This window comes from Ananas comosus, linkage group 9 (genome assembly GCF_001540865.1).
Source record: "Ananas comosus cultivar F153 linkage group 9, ASM154086v1, whole genome shotgun sequence".
Taxonomy (NCBI): domain Eukaryota; kingdom Viridiplantae; phylum Streptophyta; class Magnoliopsida; order Poales; family Bromeliaceae; genus Ananas; species Ananas comosus.
In genome coordinates, this window is record NC_033629.1 from 13,342,715 (window position 1) to 13,361,108 (window position 18,394).

The 18,394-nt window shown below is 37.4% G+C and overlaps 3 protein-coding genes across 4 annotated transcripts; 1 reads left to right on the forward strand and 2 right to left on the reverse strand.

Annotated features, from left to right (window-relative positions):
• Positions 2,785–7,655, reverse strand: LOC109714838 (pentatricopeptide repeat-containing protein At5g42310, mitochondrial). Its single transcript, XM_020239546.1, has 7 exons — positions 7,641–7,655; positions 6,488–7,462; positions 5,786–6,058; positions 4,941–5,093; positions 4,789–4,860; positions 3,631–3,828; positions 2,785–3,156 (listed from the first exon to the last, which is right to left on the reverse strand). Exons 1-6 carry the CDS (start codon positions 7,653–7,655, stop codon positions 3,718–3,720), a joined length of 1,599 nt encoding a protein of 532 aa, XP_020095135.1. The 3' UTR covers positions 2,785–3,156; positions 3,631–3,717.
• On the forward strand, positions 10,144–14,925 carry LOC109715553 (putative zinc finger protein At1g68190). 2 transcript variants are annotated; one of them, XM_020240635.1, is made up of 3 exons: positions 10,146–10,774; positions 11,198–11,461; positions 14,587–14,925. In XM_020240635.1, the coding sequence occupies exons 1-2, from the start codon at positions 10,271–10,273 to the stop codon at positions 11,459–11,461; spliced, it is 768 nt and encodes a 255-aa protein (XP_020096224.1). In that variant the 5' UTR covers positions 10,146–10,270; the 3' UTR covers positions 14,587–14,925. The 2 variants fall into 2 exon arrangements, with proteins under 2 accessions (XP_020096225.1, XP_020096224.1); XM_020240636.1 differs by lacking the exon at positions 14,587–14,925 and having other exon boundaries at positions 10,144–10,774; positions 11,185–11,400.
• On the reverse strand, positions 15,366–17,966 carry LOC109715556 (frataxin, mitochondrial). Its single transcript, XM_020240638.1, has 5 exons — positions 17,608–17,966; positions 17,250–17,322; positions 17,004–17,051; positions 16,822–16,916; positions 15,366–15,677 (listed from the first exon to the last, which is right to left on the reverse strand). The coding sequence occupies exons 1-5, from the start codon at positions 17,886–17,888 to the stop codon at positions 15,548–15,550; spliced, it is 627 nt and encodes a 208-aa protein (XP_020096227.1). The 5' UTR covers positions 17,889–17,966; the 3' UTR covers positions 15,366–15,547.

Sequence of the window (18,394 nt, forward strand, 5' to 3'; positions counted from 1 at the left end):
GAAATTTTTTGGACTGATTAACACCTTAAAAATGTCCCACAATTATATATTAAGTATGCTATCTCTACATTTCTAAACTAATAAGTGTATATTTTACATCTCACGCATTTAAAATTTTTTTATTCTCTACTTGTCTTATTATTTCTTTTATTTTACTGAAATTTTAGGATGTGTGAGATATGTGAGATTTATGTTTATATATAGAGGAGTCCATATCACATTCTTCTTATAAATTTAAAATTTATGTTACAGATAGCACTGTTATTTTTTTTTAAAAAGTAAACTATGCTATTTGTTTCGTTTATTTTTTAAAAAAATAAAATTAGTTGAAAAATATAAAACAGTTAAATTTCAAACTTTAAAATTTTGAATATCAATAATTAAGTTTTTTTTGTCATTTGTATCAGAAACAGTGAACAGTTGTGAATTTATCCTAGGAAAGAGAAAAAGAAGAACAAAAATGAAATAAACATTTTATGTTCTATTTGGGGTGATGTGGGGGACTTTCACGGGCAGGGGAGGAATCATGTCAGCCAAGCAGAGTGGCAGTAGCTGAGTGAGGGATGCACAAAATCAAGGGAAAAAAAAAAAAAAAAAACTTAAAATAAAAGTAAAAATAAAATTAAAATTAAAAACTTCTTTTTTATTTTTTATTTTTTTTTCTTGTTTTCACATTGACACCAAGCCAAGAGCCAGCTGAATACTCTGGAGTGTTCTGTACTCTTGTTCTCTCTCTTTCTCTCTCTTTCTCTCTCTCTACATTCTCTCTCTAATCAGTGGGAGACAAGCCTCTCAATCTATGGGCTGTATAATAAAATCTGGAATAATAATATTTAGGGTTGTGATACACTGATACTGGGAGATCAAGTAGATTGATCAGATTTATCGAATATAATAATTAATTCTTTAGTTAATAAATGGTGATCTGATTCGGTAAAAATGTAGGATAATGATATTAAGAAATAAACTGGATAGATAGATCTGATTTACTAAATTTGGTCAAATTTGATTTGTAAATTTGTGATCAGATTTGTCAACAATAATATAATTAACTCTGGTGATATCAATATCTAGTTAACCCTCTAATAAATGTACAGGTAGTTTGTTTTTTTGTAGTAATATGGCATTGCAGTTTAGTTCTTGTGCTTTTCATTAAATCTTATTCACGAAAATTCCAAATATATTACAGTTACTGTTATTTCTAATCGTTCGAAATATTCTTATTCTTTTTCATAAAGAGATTTGACATTTTGTCTTTGAATGTAAAATACATGTGAAATTTTAGTTTTCATAGAAAATTCATTTAATAAATATAACCTAATATTGGGTGAAAGTATAGTTAAATTGACTTAAGTTTATATATTTGCATTCCTATATTCTCTTAAACTTCAGGGAAATGAAAGTAATGGTAAATGAAAAGGAAAAAATCAAGAATAACAATACTTATAAAGTCCATTTTTCATTGTCAAATTTCCCCCTTTTTTTTTTTGTTGAAAATACTTGTGTACCACTCAAAACTTTTTTCCTAAGAAAAATGTGCAAGTTTAAACTTGGTACTTGTAGTATAGTGCTAATATCAATGAGGAATAAATTGTCCAGGGCCAAGCGGCTAAGGAAAGCATCCAAAAACTAAACAAAGACATGTTGTTACATAGTTAACATAGAGATAAGTGTGAGTAGTTGTTGTTTGATTGAGAAAGCAATAGCACTTTGGGCAATAGAAACCTAGAGAGAAAGCCAACCTATCATAGACAAGGAGAATAGCTATCAAAATACCCACCTCATTTTTTTTTTTTTTTTTTTTTTGAAAAAAAAAATTGTGGTTCAGGGCTCCAAGCACTAAAAAAGAAGGGGGATTCTATTTTGTGTAACATCTCATGTGGGAACAAACCCTTCTTCTCCCTAATGATACACTTTAGACATCAATCATTGAATCCTTATATTGTTATTTAATCCCTCCACATCCTATTTATTCTTTACTTGAATGGCTTAGCTTGTCATAATTGTCCTTTGGGTGAGATGGAGAGGTTAGGCTTTCCATATGCATGTCCCCTCTCTTAAGGATGCTATTATATATATTCATTCTCAAGCACCCCCCACCACTTTAATCCTAGTTATTTGCCACAAAACCACCTTATTTGCTCCACCAAACCTGTGGGGTCTTTTGATCCACCAACAAGAGTGTTAACGGGTCGGATTCGAGTCATGGAGCGCGTATTTTCAGTATCTGATATCGAATACGAGCATACAAATATAACCAGACCTTCAAATGGTCGGATTTGTGTCGAATCGGATGGCGGGTTAGTGGAACAAATGACACTCCAGGTTAAACAAATCTCAAGCATTGTTAAGTAGTAGCTCACTACAGGAGAAAGGTAAATGGGGACCATAAGGAAGAGCCATAATATTATTCCTTGAATATTAAACAAAATGGTACATCTCGTGCGACTAGTGGGCTGAGTTATTCATAATTGCAAAAGATGAATCCATTATTGCTAGATTTACCCATTGATTCACTTTAAAGTTCAAAGTTAACCCAGTAAATGTGACATGAATTTAGACTACATCAACCTACTTGTACTCTAAACCGAACTATTTCCGACATTTAATAGGCTATATTTGATTTGAACAACATAAGAAACTAAACTCGAATCTAAACAGAACAATTTCTGACCTTTAATAGGCTACATTTGATTCAAACAACACAAAAAAGGTAATCTCTTATTTAAAATGCCAAAATTTGGGATTATTTCAGATCAATAATGCACAAGAATTATGAACACAGAGTGCAAATGATCGTTGTATGCATTTTATATGAAGCTTTTAATAGAAAATAGTTCTATAACAATCCTGTGAAATATGCTTCTGAGTAAAAGCACACTAGGGAACTCCAAAAACCCCAACATTTCACATTTCCCCTTTTTTTTCTTTTTTATATTGTCTAACTTACATTAGGCTATGAGAGATTATTGACAAAGGTAAACAAGTAGATGGATACAGTAATTTACAAATTTATAGGAATACATACAACAATCAATGTGGGTTCTGTCACTGTGGGTGGTTCCTCTCAGGTGATTTTGCGAGGTAATTTGTTGGCTTGCCCTCGCTGACGAATATTTCATTTTGTTCGTTTGAACTGAATATCTATTGCCTGACCTAAAAACAAAAACGAGAAAAAAGATATTATCATGTTAAAAATAAGTGTACGAGTACAATATGAGTGGCCATTCATTTAAGAAAATGTGAATCGTAACCATGTGAGTGCTTGGGGCAATAAACTAGGAGAAGCACACATCACACCAAAATAACTTACATTTTGGAATATATAGTCCCCGCAAATATCTGAACTTGCAAAAATGTCACTGTAAAGTTGGTATTTGCATGTGCACCCTTGAATTACCTTGTTTATTTATGTCCATACCCCTTTGGAATTGGGGATATCAATGCAAAAAAGGTTTTGTATACACCCCTCTATGAGGTGGATGAGTGCAGCTAAATGCAATTTTAAGGAGCACACATAAATTCCAACTATGCAGAGATATTTGAGTCAGTTGGCATATTTTCTGGGTATAATTTAAAAAACTACTGACTAGTCCCACGGAAGAAAATATAATTGAAAGAGGTACTAACCTTTTAGCACAAGTTAATTCACTTGAAATAACATCAAAGCTCCTGTCTACAGGCTCAAGTTCAATTTGTGAATCCACGTTAACTGTGCTATGAAGTCTGCATTTGTTTCATGTAGCGTAAAGCTGAACGCAACATCGCTCTCGCCTTTCTATCAGGTGCACATCCTGATGAAATCATTTCTTCATAAACAGCAGGAACCTGTTGACAGCAAATGAAGTATATGTTTAGATCTTTCGCCTTAATCATATAGTATTTAGAAAAATACTTCAAATCATAAAGCATTTACTAGTCATTGTTTTGTACTCATACAGGATGGGCAAAAATTCAAAGTTTTTTTAAGTTTCGGAATTAAAAATTATAGCTATAATTGATGCTTTAGCCAAATAGAAATTGGTTGGTGGTCATAACTGGTGAGATATAATAAATTAGGAAATGGAAGCAGCAAATGGATACACTTGAAATTTAAAGACCTAAGAAACAAGTTGTCTCATAAGGATGCAAGTAAATTACTAGATAAACGATGCTATAAGGATGCAAGTAAATTACTAGATAAGCAATGCTAGTTGTACATCCCCAAAGGACCGGTGAGATATAATAAATTAGGAAATGGAAGCAGCAAATGGATACACTTGAAATTTAAGACCTAAGAAACAAGTTGTCTCATAAGGATGCAAGTAAATTACTAGATAAACAATGCTATAAGGATGCAAGTAAATTACTAGATAAGCAATGCTAGTTGTACATCCCCAAAGGGGTGTAGGATAACACCCCACCTCCCCCCCCCCCAAACAATTTAAGGGTGGGGACTTCACCACTAGTCATATGGATGTGACTAGCAGAGTATGGGTGGGGTGTATATCCTATACCTCTTTGGGGGTGTACAATTAGAATTTCTCTTGAATTTGTAAACTAAATCACTCTGAGCACCCTTTATTTTACTTTTGTCAAAGACTCGGGCATTTAACATCTCACCATGCAGATAAGCACTGATGCATATAAGAGATTCAGTTTAAACAAAATTAAACTCAACAGTTCGTGACAATATATAGAATTATGTTCCTTGCTACATTAGTGAAAACATTACATGAAAGTAAACCATGCTTGGGCACAAATTGACATTATTTATTTTCCAGTAATAGCGAGGATTAAAGTCAGTACCTTTTCAAACTTTTCAACACGGATTAAAGCTTTCATGAGGGTTGTGTATGTGACAACATCTGGCTTCAGATCCTAAAGGTATAGAATAATAAGAAATAGAGAATAATGACGTAATGGTAAGAAAACATTACAAGGGAAAAAGAAATACATACATTTTCCTTCATGTATTGCAATACAGAAAAGGCTTCAGCATCTCTTCGATCCTCACCAAATGCATTAATCAACGAGTTAAGGACTAATACGCTAGGTTCTATGCCATCTGCTCTCATGACCTTAAATGCATTTATTGCTTGGTCTGCTAAGCCCTGGAAATAGAACAAGTTTCAATTTACAAGAGTGGCAAAACACTTCAAAAAGAAGTCTCAAGTTAGGATGATTAGGATCCTTTCAATAAATCATCTGATACAATATAAACTCTGCAGGACAAAAACTGTAAGTTAAATACTTGGATAAAAAAGGCAGCTCTAGAAAGCTAACGGGCAAATTAAATTGTAAGCAATCTCTAAAGGAAGTTCTATTGAGAATGATGCAGCGAATTGCAGATTGACAGTGTTTTAAGAGAGTCTGCTCACTATAACAATACAATAATTAGATTTAATTAAGTGTTCACATGTGTTGTGCTTTGTCCAATGGTAAAAATAAGTGATTAGCAAATTACGGAATGACCGTCATTCAGATTTTCTTTCCTCAAAGTTATATAAGGTAATTTATTTAGCGACATTACCATCCTCATAGTAGAATAGGTGCTGTCTCTAAGATTATCAACCAGTTCGACCAGAATCTTTAATGCCTGCTCAGTTGTTTAAGAGTATCATTACACAACAAAATGGCCAAATACAATGATCATGTATTGCACACTCAGTGTGATACATCCTGATCAATGAAACCAGCTAAACATTTCAGTTTCAACCATGGAGCACAGATTAGGACATCAAGCAGAAAAATAAGCCGTAAACCTCTAAGAACGATAAAAGAAAATGATTGAATATGCACTCACTCTCTGTGCATATGCATTGACCAAAGCATGATACATTGTGGGTGAAGGCGCCATCCCATCTGCTTTCATCGCCTCCAAGCACTCAATCGCCTCTTTGAATCTCCCTGACTTCCCATACACATCCACAAGTGTGGTATAAGTTATTACATTTGGCAACAGTCCTTGTTCTTTCATCTTCTCCAATGTCTCTTTCACCTCGCCCCACCTTTCCTGCTCTCCCAACGAATTAATCACAATGTTGTACGTTGTCGTTCCAGGTGGGCAGCCACTCGCCTGCATTTACGAGTGAAAACAGACTTGATATGGATCGAATAGTGGCTAAGCCACATTTATATTCATATTTCTTCTCCAAAGAAGAATATGGATATAGACACTAAAAGGTTTCTAGTTTGGAAAACCATACTTATATATAACATTGAAAGGAATACAAAGGATATTGTATATGTTCACATTTGTCGCAAACGTATATAGTACGGTAGAATGTGTGTATTATACCAAGCATTATATATAGCATAAGCCTACTAGAGAGTTACAGAAATGCATGGAAAAAAATTATGTATCATTAAACAACAATATTACATTTTTCAATCTTTTAATCAACCGATATCCAGTAATGTATTCACATAGAGCACTTAAACTTATAGTCAGATATGAAAAGCAGACAGGATAGATATAATCATCCGACTTATGTTAAACCCCTACCTGCATTTCCTCAAATAGCTGCAAGGCGCGGTTGTGACGCCCTGCCTTGCAGTGTGCATCAATGATCGTGTTCCATGTAACGATGTCCGGCTCGATCCCGTTGGCCCGCATCTGGTCGAACGCATCCAGTGCATGGCGAAGGCCATTGTACTTTCCAAATGTATCAATCATCACATTATAAAAGTGGCGGTCGGGGCTGATCCCATTTATTCTCATTTCCCTGAGCACGGCGAACGATTTCTGCCACTGTCCTTTGTCGCGGAAGCTGGCGAGGATGCGGCTGAAGATGTAGGAGTTGGGGCGGAGGTCGTTGGCCTCCATCTCTTTGAGCAGGATGCGGGCGCTCTCCCACCGGCCGGCATTGGTGTACGCGTCGATGAGGAGGCTGTACGTGGCCTCGTCGGGGCTCACTTCCCATTGGGACATTTCGTCGAGCACGTGCTCGGCGCTCTTCAAAGATCCGATTTTGACGTAGCCCTTCAGTAGGGCGTTGTAGGCGCGGGTTCGGGGGCGGATCTCGCCCGCGTGGTAGAACTCGAGGAAGATGGCCTCGGCCTCGGCGACGCGGCCTTCGGCGCCGAGGGCGGAGAGGAGGGCGACGACGGCGGAGGAGCGCGGGGTGAGGCCGAGGGCCTGGGCGGCGGCGAGTATGGCGAGGGCGGCGTCGGGGTCGGCGGCGCGGGAGAACGCGGCGACGAGGTCGGAGAAGAGGCGCGCGTCGGGCTCGAGGCGGAGGGCGCGGAGGTCGGCGAGGAGGCGCGCGACGATGGCGGGGTCGGGGGGGTCCGGGGAGCGGAGGAGCGAGGTGAGGATGTGGGAGTAGCTGGGGAGGTCGGGGAGGTAGCCGTAGGAGCGGAGGAGGGAGAGGAGGCGGAGGGCGAGCGCGGGGCGCGAGTCGACCGCGGCGGCGGAGAGGAGCGAGTTGAGGATGAGAGGCGACGGAGGGTCCGAGTACGAGTACCGATGNATTCGAATCTTAGTTAATTTATATTTCCAGCTAAGTTTATTTCTAGATGAAATAAACGAAGCGAAAAAAAAAAAAAGATAAGTGGCTAAAAGCTACGCTTTTATGCTTGAAAAAAAGTGTTAAAAAAAATCAAAAGGTATTTTTTTAATTTCTTTTCTATTTCAATATTATAATTATAAAAATTACAATAGCGATTATCATCGAAGAAGCATGCAGTGCATAAATATGATAATTTTAAGATTTTGCCATCGTATTATCAAATTAGGCTTTAACCAAAAGCACCTATAAGAAAATCAAAGCTAGAGGTGTGTTTTACTTTGAGCTTTTCTATATGTACAGAAATACCATGCAAAGAGCTACAATTCAATAGTTTTGGTAGGTAGCCTCCATACCATAATATAGAATGCAATTGACTGCAGCTAAAAGTAAAAAAAGAAACAAACTCAAAACAGACATTCAGAACATAGTATCCGTGCTCTCGGATGAAATATTGTTTAATTAAATAATGTCTGAAAAGTAATACTAGAAAAGGTACAATAAAGATCAAAGTGGTGCTAAATTTACAACTTGTAACGGATTTTAATCTTACAACATCTTTATTTAAATGCTATTTTTTCTGTTAGTTCTATAATTCTTTCTTTTTTTAAATGAACAAGACAGTAAATTCAAAATATTTTCGATGAGAGATGGTAGAAATTACAATCTCTTTCCGATTGTAGACTTAGGTAAATTAAAGCTGAACTTGGTACAAGTAAAAGATTTGTTGATTTTGTGGAAAACAAAAAGGTGAAACTATTTTCAATTGTTAATTTACAGTATGAAAACTTTTATTATCTTTTTTTTTTTTCTATTTGATAATATTCTCTGCTGCCATCCATGTTCATTAATCATTATAGTGTTTCGAAAAAGTAAAATTACTATAGAAAATTTTAATTTACAGTAAATTAACAATTGAAAATAGTTTCACCTTTTTGTTTTCCACAAAATCAACAAATCTTTTACTTGTACCAAGTTCAGCTTTAATTTACCTAAGTCTACAATCGGAAAGAGATTGTAATTTCTACCATCTCTCATCGAAAATATTTTGAATTTACTGTCTTGTTCATTTAAAAAAAGAAAGAATTATAGAACTAACAGAAAAAATAGCATTTAAATAAAGATGTTGTAAGATTAAAATCCGTTACAAGTTGTAAATTTAGCACCACTTTGATCTTTATTGTACCTTTTCTAGTATTACTTTTCAGACATTATTTAATTAAACAATATTTCATCCGAGAGCACGGATACTATGTTCTGAATGTCTGTTTTGAGTTTGTTTCTTTTTTTACTTTTAGCTGCAGTCAATTGCATTCTATATTATGGTATGGAGGCTACCTACCAAAACTATTGAATTGTAGCTCTTTGCATGGTATTTCTGTACATATAGAAAAGCTCAAAGTAAAACACACCTCTAGCTTTGATTTTCTTATAGGTGCTTTTGGTTAAAGCCTAATTTGATAATACGATGGCAAAATCTTAAAATTATCATATTTATGCACTGCATGCTTCTTCGATGATAATCGCTATTGTAATTTTTATAATTATAATATTGAAATAGAAAAGAAATTAAAAAAATACCTTTTGATTTTTTTTAACACTTTTTTTCAAGCATAAAAGCGTAGCTTTTAGCCACTTATCTTTTTTTTTTTCGCTTCGTTTATTTCATCTAGAAATAAACTTAGCTGGAAATATAAATTAACTAAGATTCGAATTAGAGATCTCGGATATCAATCATCAAGTCTTTTACCATTTGCTCAGAGGACGGTCGGTAGCTTTTAGTCACTTATCAAGCTTGAAACAATACAGCCAATACTATTTTTCAACCAATGACTTGTATTTCTCATAGAACGTGAATGGGAGGCCCAACATCGAAATTTGTACTGGTCCATGATTAGTTGGGTTGGGGCTTTAGGTGGGTCGAACTGGGCCTAGCCCGGTCGAGAATAAGAAAAAAAAAAGGGAGAGAAATTAAAAGAAAATAAAATAAATGGTCCACGTAGATAATGACATGGCACTCATCTAAGTATCCACGTGGGATCCATCACGTGGGAATTCCACGTCATTTCGTTTTAGTGGCGGATCAGATCATCACCATCTTCCGATATCCTCGGCTCGTGGCGGTGGCCGCGCCACGAGGCCCCGCTCTCGCTCCACCTCATATGTTTCTCTCCTCCCAATAAAAAAATTAATTTTTGACATTTAGATATTACCCACCAAGTACTAATGGTAACTTATTTAAACATCTCCTTTATTTGATTTTATTTTATTCTTTTTTTAAAAAAAAAAAAAGGAATAGATGCTTTGTGGTGGGGCCCAAGAGAATCGAGTGACTCAGGTGGGACCCGCAAGGACCGGCCCCACCCGGCGCAGGGCGGAGGCGCCGCCACGTTGGACGCGAGGGATCTCAAACGCGGGAGTGGAGCCACGTCACCCGAGGGGCGAAAATATCCGCGCTCGGGGCCTATGCGGCAGCCACGTGTCGATTTCTGAGTCGGACGTCGAGGCCCCGGCGAGTCGCGGAGACCCCGTACGAGGACCCCACTGAAATGACCAAAATGTCCTCTCACACTCACGGTGCGGCACGGCAGTACCAGTACGGCGGGAGAGGTCGAGGGTAATATCGGTAATTCGGAGGATAAAGGGAGGACGAAGCTTCCGATGGAGGCGTTATCCTTGTTTCCGATTTCTTTTCGCGTTTTTGCCCAAACTACACAAACCAAAACGATCGAAAGCAAAATTAGAGAGAGAGAGAGAGAGAGAGAGGTGAGAGGACGGAGATGAAGAAGTGTGAGCTGTGCGATGGGGTGGCGAGGATGTACTGCGACTCGGACGAAGCGCATCTGTGCGGGGGCTGCGACGCGAAGGTGCACGGCGCCAACTTCCTCGTGGCGCGCCACACGCGCGCGCTCCTCTGCCGCACGTGCCAGTCGCCGACGCCGTGGCGCGCGGCGGGGGCGCGCCTCGGCCCCGCGGTGTCCGTGTGCGAGCGGTGCCTCATAAGAGGCAGAGGCGGTGGGGGAGGCGGAGGAGGAGGGGGCGAGGAGGGAGCGGAGGAGAGAGGAGGCGAGGTCGAGGAAGCGGCGGAGGAGGTGACGGAGGAGGAGGGGGAAAACCAGGTGGTGCCGTGGGCGCTCACGCCGCCGCCGCCGCCGCTGACGGAGGAGACGAGCTCGTCCTCGATCAGCGACGCGGGTGGGGAGGGGGACGAGGAGAGCACTCGGATTTGTAATCATAGGTCGACGAACAAACGGATGAGGCATTGCTCAGATCTCGATTCGCAGGTAACGTTATAGCATTCGATCGATTCATCTCTTGTCTTCGTTCTAGTTTTGCCCTAGTTTCTGGGGATCGGATCCGTCGGTGATTATTGATTTGTTGTAGATCGTTAGTTTTAATGCTTGCATTTTTGGATCTAATTTCTAGGGTTTGTTTCCTATTGCTTGATTTCATTATTTTCGACTTACTCTTGTAACTATTCGAAAATTGTGCAAATTCTTTTTCTCTCCTATAAAACAATTTTTTTGTAAAAAAAAGTTCTAAAAACTGAGGTCTAAGTAACTATTTGTTTTTTAGTAGCGGTTTATTTCTTTCCATAATTGCCTAGGACGATTATTACATTTTTTTTATTTTATCCATAAATAATTGCAATTTTATTAGTTTCATCGATGTATTTGATGATCCAACGGCTCAGACTCACTCTGCAGGACGATCTTCTCCCCTCGTCCTCATCATCGCACCGTTCTCCGCCGTTGATCTCGGGTGAATCTACAGCGGAGGACGAGGCCACGTCACTCGCCGACCCCCTTCTCCGGCGACGACCCTCAAAACACCGTGAGAGGACGACGACCCCGGATCAACCCGGCTCTAAGCCGATCTCCACCGTTAACGTCGCCCAAAGCGTTGTGTACTGTCGAGAAATCTCAGCCGTTGATTTTGCGTCCTCCCGCTCTCAACACCCTCCGATCTAAGTGAGTCCTCTTGGACCTTATTCGTTCCTAGCAAACGTTATTATGACCTTACTTTGTTTCATTTACTTTTATTTTGTGGTGGTGCTTGAATGGTGTGGCTTTGATTCATAGGGACCTCCCAAAAAGATAAAATAAAAAAAAAACTTTAAAAAGCTACCCTGTGGTATAAAATGTTGCTGTCTTATGAAGTATAGTATATTAAAATGCTATATTTGAAGGCATATTATTTTGAGATTTGCATTTTGTGGCTTAGTTATTACATGATTTATGTAATATAACAAAGTTCTTATTTTTTTTAAACAAATTCTAATGGAGAAAATAATATAAAATCAAAGCAGGCAAAGTATTGTACTTCATGTATGAATAATATAATTGCTGCTACCCTAAGCCATCAGGATTTGTTTTGTAGTTTTTCCGGAGAAAGCTTAAAAAGTAGACCAGAACAAAACTGTAATTTTCTTAGAACCATACAGAACCAAACTGCAACTTTTATTGGTTTTCTAATTTTCGGAGAACCATTTAACTGAAGAATCAAGGTTGCAAAAAAAAAGATTATTTTCTTTTGCCTGTTCCATCAAGAAATCTGTATCTATTCATTGAAAATGAATTACAGAATCTGAGTCTAAATCAGAAAACCTCCTGGTGAATAAAGGGTCGGTTCGGGGATGGAAAAAGAAGTTTTTGTTCCATGTTGAATCAGCATTTACACGAAAACACTGATTACTGAGACATATACAAAGTATTTACACCTGTATTTACTAAGTTGACCAATCCTACTATGTCATATACGAGCCAGGCAACTTAGAAATGTAGCATGCAATTGTTGACCCGCATGTCACTCTTTGATTGGAATTGGTCTGATAGACCTGTTCAGTGTCGATTCTAATTTTGATGTAACTAGTATACTTTCATAAATTCATTCCAAACAGTCACATGTCCACATAGTTGGGTTGTGTCGTTAGCAAAGTAGATATAGTTTGGTTGGTTGAGATAAAGAGACGACTCCTTATTGGTTACCCTTTTGATTTAGATCAAGTAAGTGGACTTAAAGCTTTTGCATTTGGTGGTTTGGAGTTAGTAAGCATGGAGTTTGACGTCGATGAATTAAAAGGAGGAATCGCTCTCTTTTTCTCCTTTCATCTTTTTGAATGGGTCTGCACCATATTCTATCCACTAATGGGATAGTATAATAATAAATCTTTCTTTAATGCATGGTATAATAATAAATCTTTGTTTAATGTATTCTTAATATATGGCCCAGCGTGCCGAACGTGGAAGCAAAGCTTATTTATACCTTCCGTATAAGACATAAACAGCTGTTGCTAATTTCACTTTCTATATATCTTAATCGTAGGTTTCCATGGAGCTTGTGAAAATATCATATTCATAGATCCTTAGGGGACTTTATTTATTTAGTTATTTATGTGGCTGAGAATTACGGATGGCAACTAGCATTGGTATTTTATCTATTTAGAAAATTTATGAAGTTTTAGGTGCTTTTTGTGGAAAAATGAACTAAAAAGATACTGTGAGGAATATCTTATTTAGTGAAATGAAGCATTATTCTTTTCAGGGTATTATTAACCAGGAATATAGGGCATATTTTTGTTAGTTGTGTGATGGTGGTGATGAGATAGATTCGGAGATCTTTAAAGACTCTAGAGAGATCTATAAGTTTTTCTATCCAGGAGATTTATGCGGTGGGCGAATAACAATAGTGGCATCTTTGATTGCTTGGTTACAAAATTCCTGGTGTCAAAGCTAGAGAGAGAGAGAGAGAGAGAGAGAGAGATTGTAGCCTCTAATAAGGTTTAGAAGTTGACTGGTGTGATGGTGATGTGGATCATGGGATGGGAACAAGTCATCAGTTGAGGTGTTGAGGGAGGAGATTTTTTTTTTTTTTTAAACTATTCTTTCCCTAGGTTTATTAGATACGAATGGTGCCAATTAAGTCGCATATGAGGCTGTTGAACTCTTTTCTTTTTTGGTTTTGGCCCTTACTGTAAAGTGGAAAGCATAAGAGTTGCTTAGTTGAGTCTTAATTGCTATCTATGCTGATGGAAGGTTGATCTTCATGGCCCATTTTGATAGTGCGAGGTGATCGTCGTTGTAGTCGTCATCTCTCTTTCTTATCTCTCTTTCTTATCACTTAATACTTAAAAACTGTGCATCCATGTTTGGACCAAAAGTGTTGATATGCACAGAGGAGGGTTTATTACGGACAAAATTGATTTTCAAGTCTATTCTATCAAATAGCACCAAAACAGGCACCATGGGAGGGTAGAACTGAAAACAATGAGAGAGAGATAGTTGCAGTTAATCTACTGCTAGCAAAATCTGTATTAGCTCCGGTGGTCCAAACTCTATAATAGTGGTTCCTTTCTACGAGCTCATACTTCGACTTTTCATATTTTACTTCTATTGCGTGAAAGTTAGTTACACCTGCAATGATCCCATTGGCTTCTTTTCAGAAAGGGCTAGACCCTCAACATTAGTCACATAGTCATAGAGTGGGTGCTACGGATAACCATCTTTACAACGTCGAGTCAACCCTCAACTGCTTAAATGCACTTAACCACCCTGTTTGGCTGCCCCAAATCCTGGAATTTCAAAGTACTGGAATTCTAGTTTTCATAAATCTATTGTTTCATTGCATTAGTTAATGAGAATTCAATTCATTCGGAAGGATTTGACGGAATTTCGTATAATACAAATTATTCTCATTCAAATCCAATGATTTGAGATCAGATTTGGTGAGAATTCATTTGCTCTTAGTTATATTTTATCAATAACCACTTAATACTCCTCATTTAATTAGTTGTAATATTATTTTACTATATAGCTGAGTATAGAATAAGAAGAGTAATCACATTGAAATGATTTCGTCTTTTACCAAACAACAAAGTAGAATAGAATTTAGTTGAACTCCAATTTAATCCAAATTAAAAAGTTTATTTCTAAATTAATTCGGGTGAGTTCTTCTTATCTGAATTCCATCAAATTCAATTCAAATTTTTGCCAAACAAAATGAACATCAAATAACTATATATTCCCTTAATGCTTTTTTTTTGTTTTTTAATTTGTTTCTTACTCAACCTGCTTGCAAATTCTTGTTGTCGTTGCAGATGAGGTTGGGGTTGCTGGTATCATCAATAACTGCAGAGAGAAATACTCAGCTTGGTTTTTTATTAGATTCTTAATCAGAGTCATCATTAGGATATATCTCTATATGCATACACCTGACAGAGAAAATATTGATACCATTTTATGGAGCAGCTAACCATAGTAATACAACCATTTCTGTGTTTAATGTAAGAATATTCACAAACCTATTGATTTTGTTTGTCTGAATGTGTCAGTCTTCTTGTATGAAAGAGATCCTCAGTGTAGAGAATGTAATCAGTACCTGTAATGAAACTTTTATTTTTCCTTTATCCCTCAAATTTCAATACTTTTATTTTTTTTGTGAAGTGGATTACCTGTAGCTTTCATGTCCTATAAATCACAGAGATTGATGGCTAGCATTAATTATGTTTCTCTGCATCTAGTAATGAATATGGAATCTGAGAATAATATAATATAATCAATCTTTCCAGATAATTTTGCATATCACATTCTGCATCCAGTCAATTGAATACATCACAAGATACGGTAGCCAAATGTTTTGAGAAAGAGAAAAGGCCTTATATAGTCCTCTGAGATTAAATAGCTCCAATCTAAAAAATAAATAAAAGCTACCTGAGCTGATACAAGCTTTCCATGTTTGACGACTTGCTATGCATAAACTACAATACCCTGGGTGTTTCGATCAATGTTCTCATTGATCGTTCTGTATGATCCCATACTACATCACACCACTCTGGACAATGTTCTGTATATATATATATATATATATATATATNNCTCGCAGGAACTGTATTAATTTAAATATCAACCATTTTACAGATGATCCATAAAGCAAAATTAGACGCAGCATGAAATTGTTGGTGGGCTTTTGCTATCTGCAAAGCTCCCTCCCAACATTTATGACCACTAGAGAGCTCTTTATCTTAAAGTGAGTCTCAGGTTAGCCCTACACTTCATGATTCATGAAAGATCAATGTGTTGCCCGCACAGCTGCTCTAGCTCTTCTTCGAGAAGTTGCAATAACTTCGCTTTTGTTCGCCGGTACACCCAGCCCTTTGTTGCCGAGTCCCAATCAAACCTAGAAGGTCCGCTACATGAAGAGAAGTTTGCATGCAATCACTCTTAAGGAAATGATAAGAGGAAAATACTTCCAGGCCAGTGGAAAGTAAGCAACATAGTATTCTGGAGTAGAAAAATAGTATGTCCACATGTTCTTGGAAGTGAACAACATCTTAATATAAAGATCCAAACTATATTAAGCATGACAAAAGCTACATCTGGTGGATGATTAATCTGATAATGGCCTGCTAGGTGTGATTTCTATCATTCCATCGAAGGGAGGCAATACCATAGCTTGTAATAACAAGTAGAATTTCCCTACCATAGCTTGTAATAACAAGTAGAATTTCCCTACTCCACTTTGAAAAGTTTAAAGTAAGAAATTTGCAGAGATCCCCTGAACTATAGGCCAATGTGAAATAGGCCCCTGAACTTGACGATGGGGTTGCTGTGGTGTCACATGCTAGACTTGGTAATCCCACAGATTAACCTGTAAAGTGGCGCTCGTATTACATACGTTACTGCATATGCAGTGCACTCCTTTAAAAACCCTACCTTGACTGCACCAAGTGATTTGTACATCAGGACTACCCACCATCAAACATAGTAGGTAGCTATAAGGATACTACTTCAGCGATTAGCTAATTGAACACTAGGACGTCAAATTCAATAAGAAGGACGTAGCAAATTGTTATTTAATTGTTCACTGTTCTGTAACTACATCTCTTTTTTCTTAAATTAACTTACTAAATTGTTATTTAATTGTTCACTGTTCTGTAACTACATCTCTTTTTTCTTAAATTAACTTACTCCAAAATAAATACAGTGTCTACAGGACTGAGCATCTATTCACAATTTGAGTTTCGCAAGCAATAGATACTGTGAAAGGTTACAATGTAACATAAAATAAATGGCAAATGTTATCTATCCGCTTTACAGAGTAGCAACCTCAACCACCAACAAAACTTGCATCAGAAATCGTTCTAAAATTAGCTAGAATCTGATTCTCAGTTCAGACTATGAAGCCATTACAGGAGACGTCAAGGCAACAATTCGACACGAGAATATCCATCTTCGACCCAACATATTGATTTCAAAGAGTAAGTGAAGCACATCGTAAATGCTACCGCACGACAAAAATAAGAGCTTACCATAAGTTTTCGTCAAGAACGTACCTCACAGGTGAAGATAACCAAATTTGTCGGTTTGGTGTTTGCTTGTTTATGACATACGTCCCCAAACTCCCCAGTTTTAATGTCAAAACATGATTCTGCGAGATGTATAATAACCATACAATTTAATCAAACCACACAGTGCAGCTAATTATCAAAAATCGAAGGATTGCACATCATCTTACCCCATAGTCTACATCATAACCATCCATTTGAAGGGAGTCACCATATTCCTACCAACAGAAAAACATACATAGAGATCAATGGTGCTTAAACAAAGAAACCTCTCTCAATTGCGCATGGATAACCAATTATTTCGCACAAATGGAGAGGTGTAATTACTAATAATATCTTCGATCAAAATGCCTGCATCAAAAAGCAAAACATATTGTACTTTAAAGCGACATTGGTAGCTACACAACGAGAATTACCTCAAATTTCTCTTGCAAGCTATGTATAGTATCATCAGCAAGCCTATGGAACTCCTCCTCTGGCATCATAGATCTGCTACCAAATTAAATATTATTCAAATGCCACGCAAAATCGAACGACACCGCAAAAACTTTTTTTTTTAAATTCCTAAAAAAGCACATACAAGTTATAACAAAGGAAATAAGAAACAAAAAATCAATTAAAAAAAACCCCATTTTCACTACCAATCGTACCTTTCAACACTAATAATTCCAAAGCAAGCAAACGAAAAAGAAAGAAAGAAAGAAACTCTAACACTTCAACATGGAAACAGAAAAAAGATTAAACGTAACCTGGAGAACCATTCTATCAACTCACCGATAATCGATTGCGGCGGGGGCCTGCGACTCGTCGATATCCGACGCTCGCGAGGAGAACGAAGCCCTCGAAAGAGTTCGCGACGAATCGATCCAATGCGAAGCCCTAGAAGGGGCGACGAGGGCTCCATCTCCGCCGACGCGCGGAGCTGTGGAAGCTTCGCGAAGTTGAGGGGCTCCGAGAAGAGTAGAGGAGGAGGAGGAGAAGAGAGGAGGAGAAGAGCGAAACCTCGCGAGTAATTGGCGTCGGATTAGAAGCTTCGAGAAGGAGGAACCCGCCATCGTCGTCCGTACCCTGAAGAAAGAGAGCGAGAAAAAAAAGAGGATCTTTAACAAGGAAGGTAAAAATGAACAGGGACCCCCTCAACTATATATAAATTTGACATAAATCACTCTACATTTTTTTTAAAAAAAAAAATAAATTATTTTTGCCTGACAAAATTTAGTTGGTGTTTAAATTTATCAATTTTGAATGGCGTTTTTTAGCTGATAAAGTTATTGATTTTAACGAACTTCTAGTTTAATTCAGAATATAATTTAAATCATATTATTTAAAAGTTAAAGAGGACGTACAGAGTTTATTCGATACTCTTTGTATGAAAAAATGTTAAAGTTGGAGAGGCCATTATACATAAGAGCTTAAATTATACTACCTTCAAAGTTGAAAACAAAAGATCTAATTTAATGCTTCACCGAAAAAAATAGAAAAAAGAAAAAGGGAAGGGTTTGTAAGGATCGTTTTAAGGAAGAAGTAGCATGAGCAATAATCATCCGAGGGTGTCTAATTT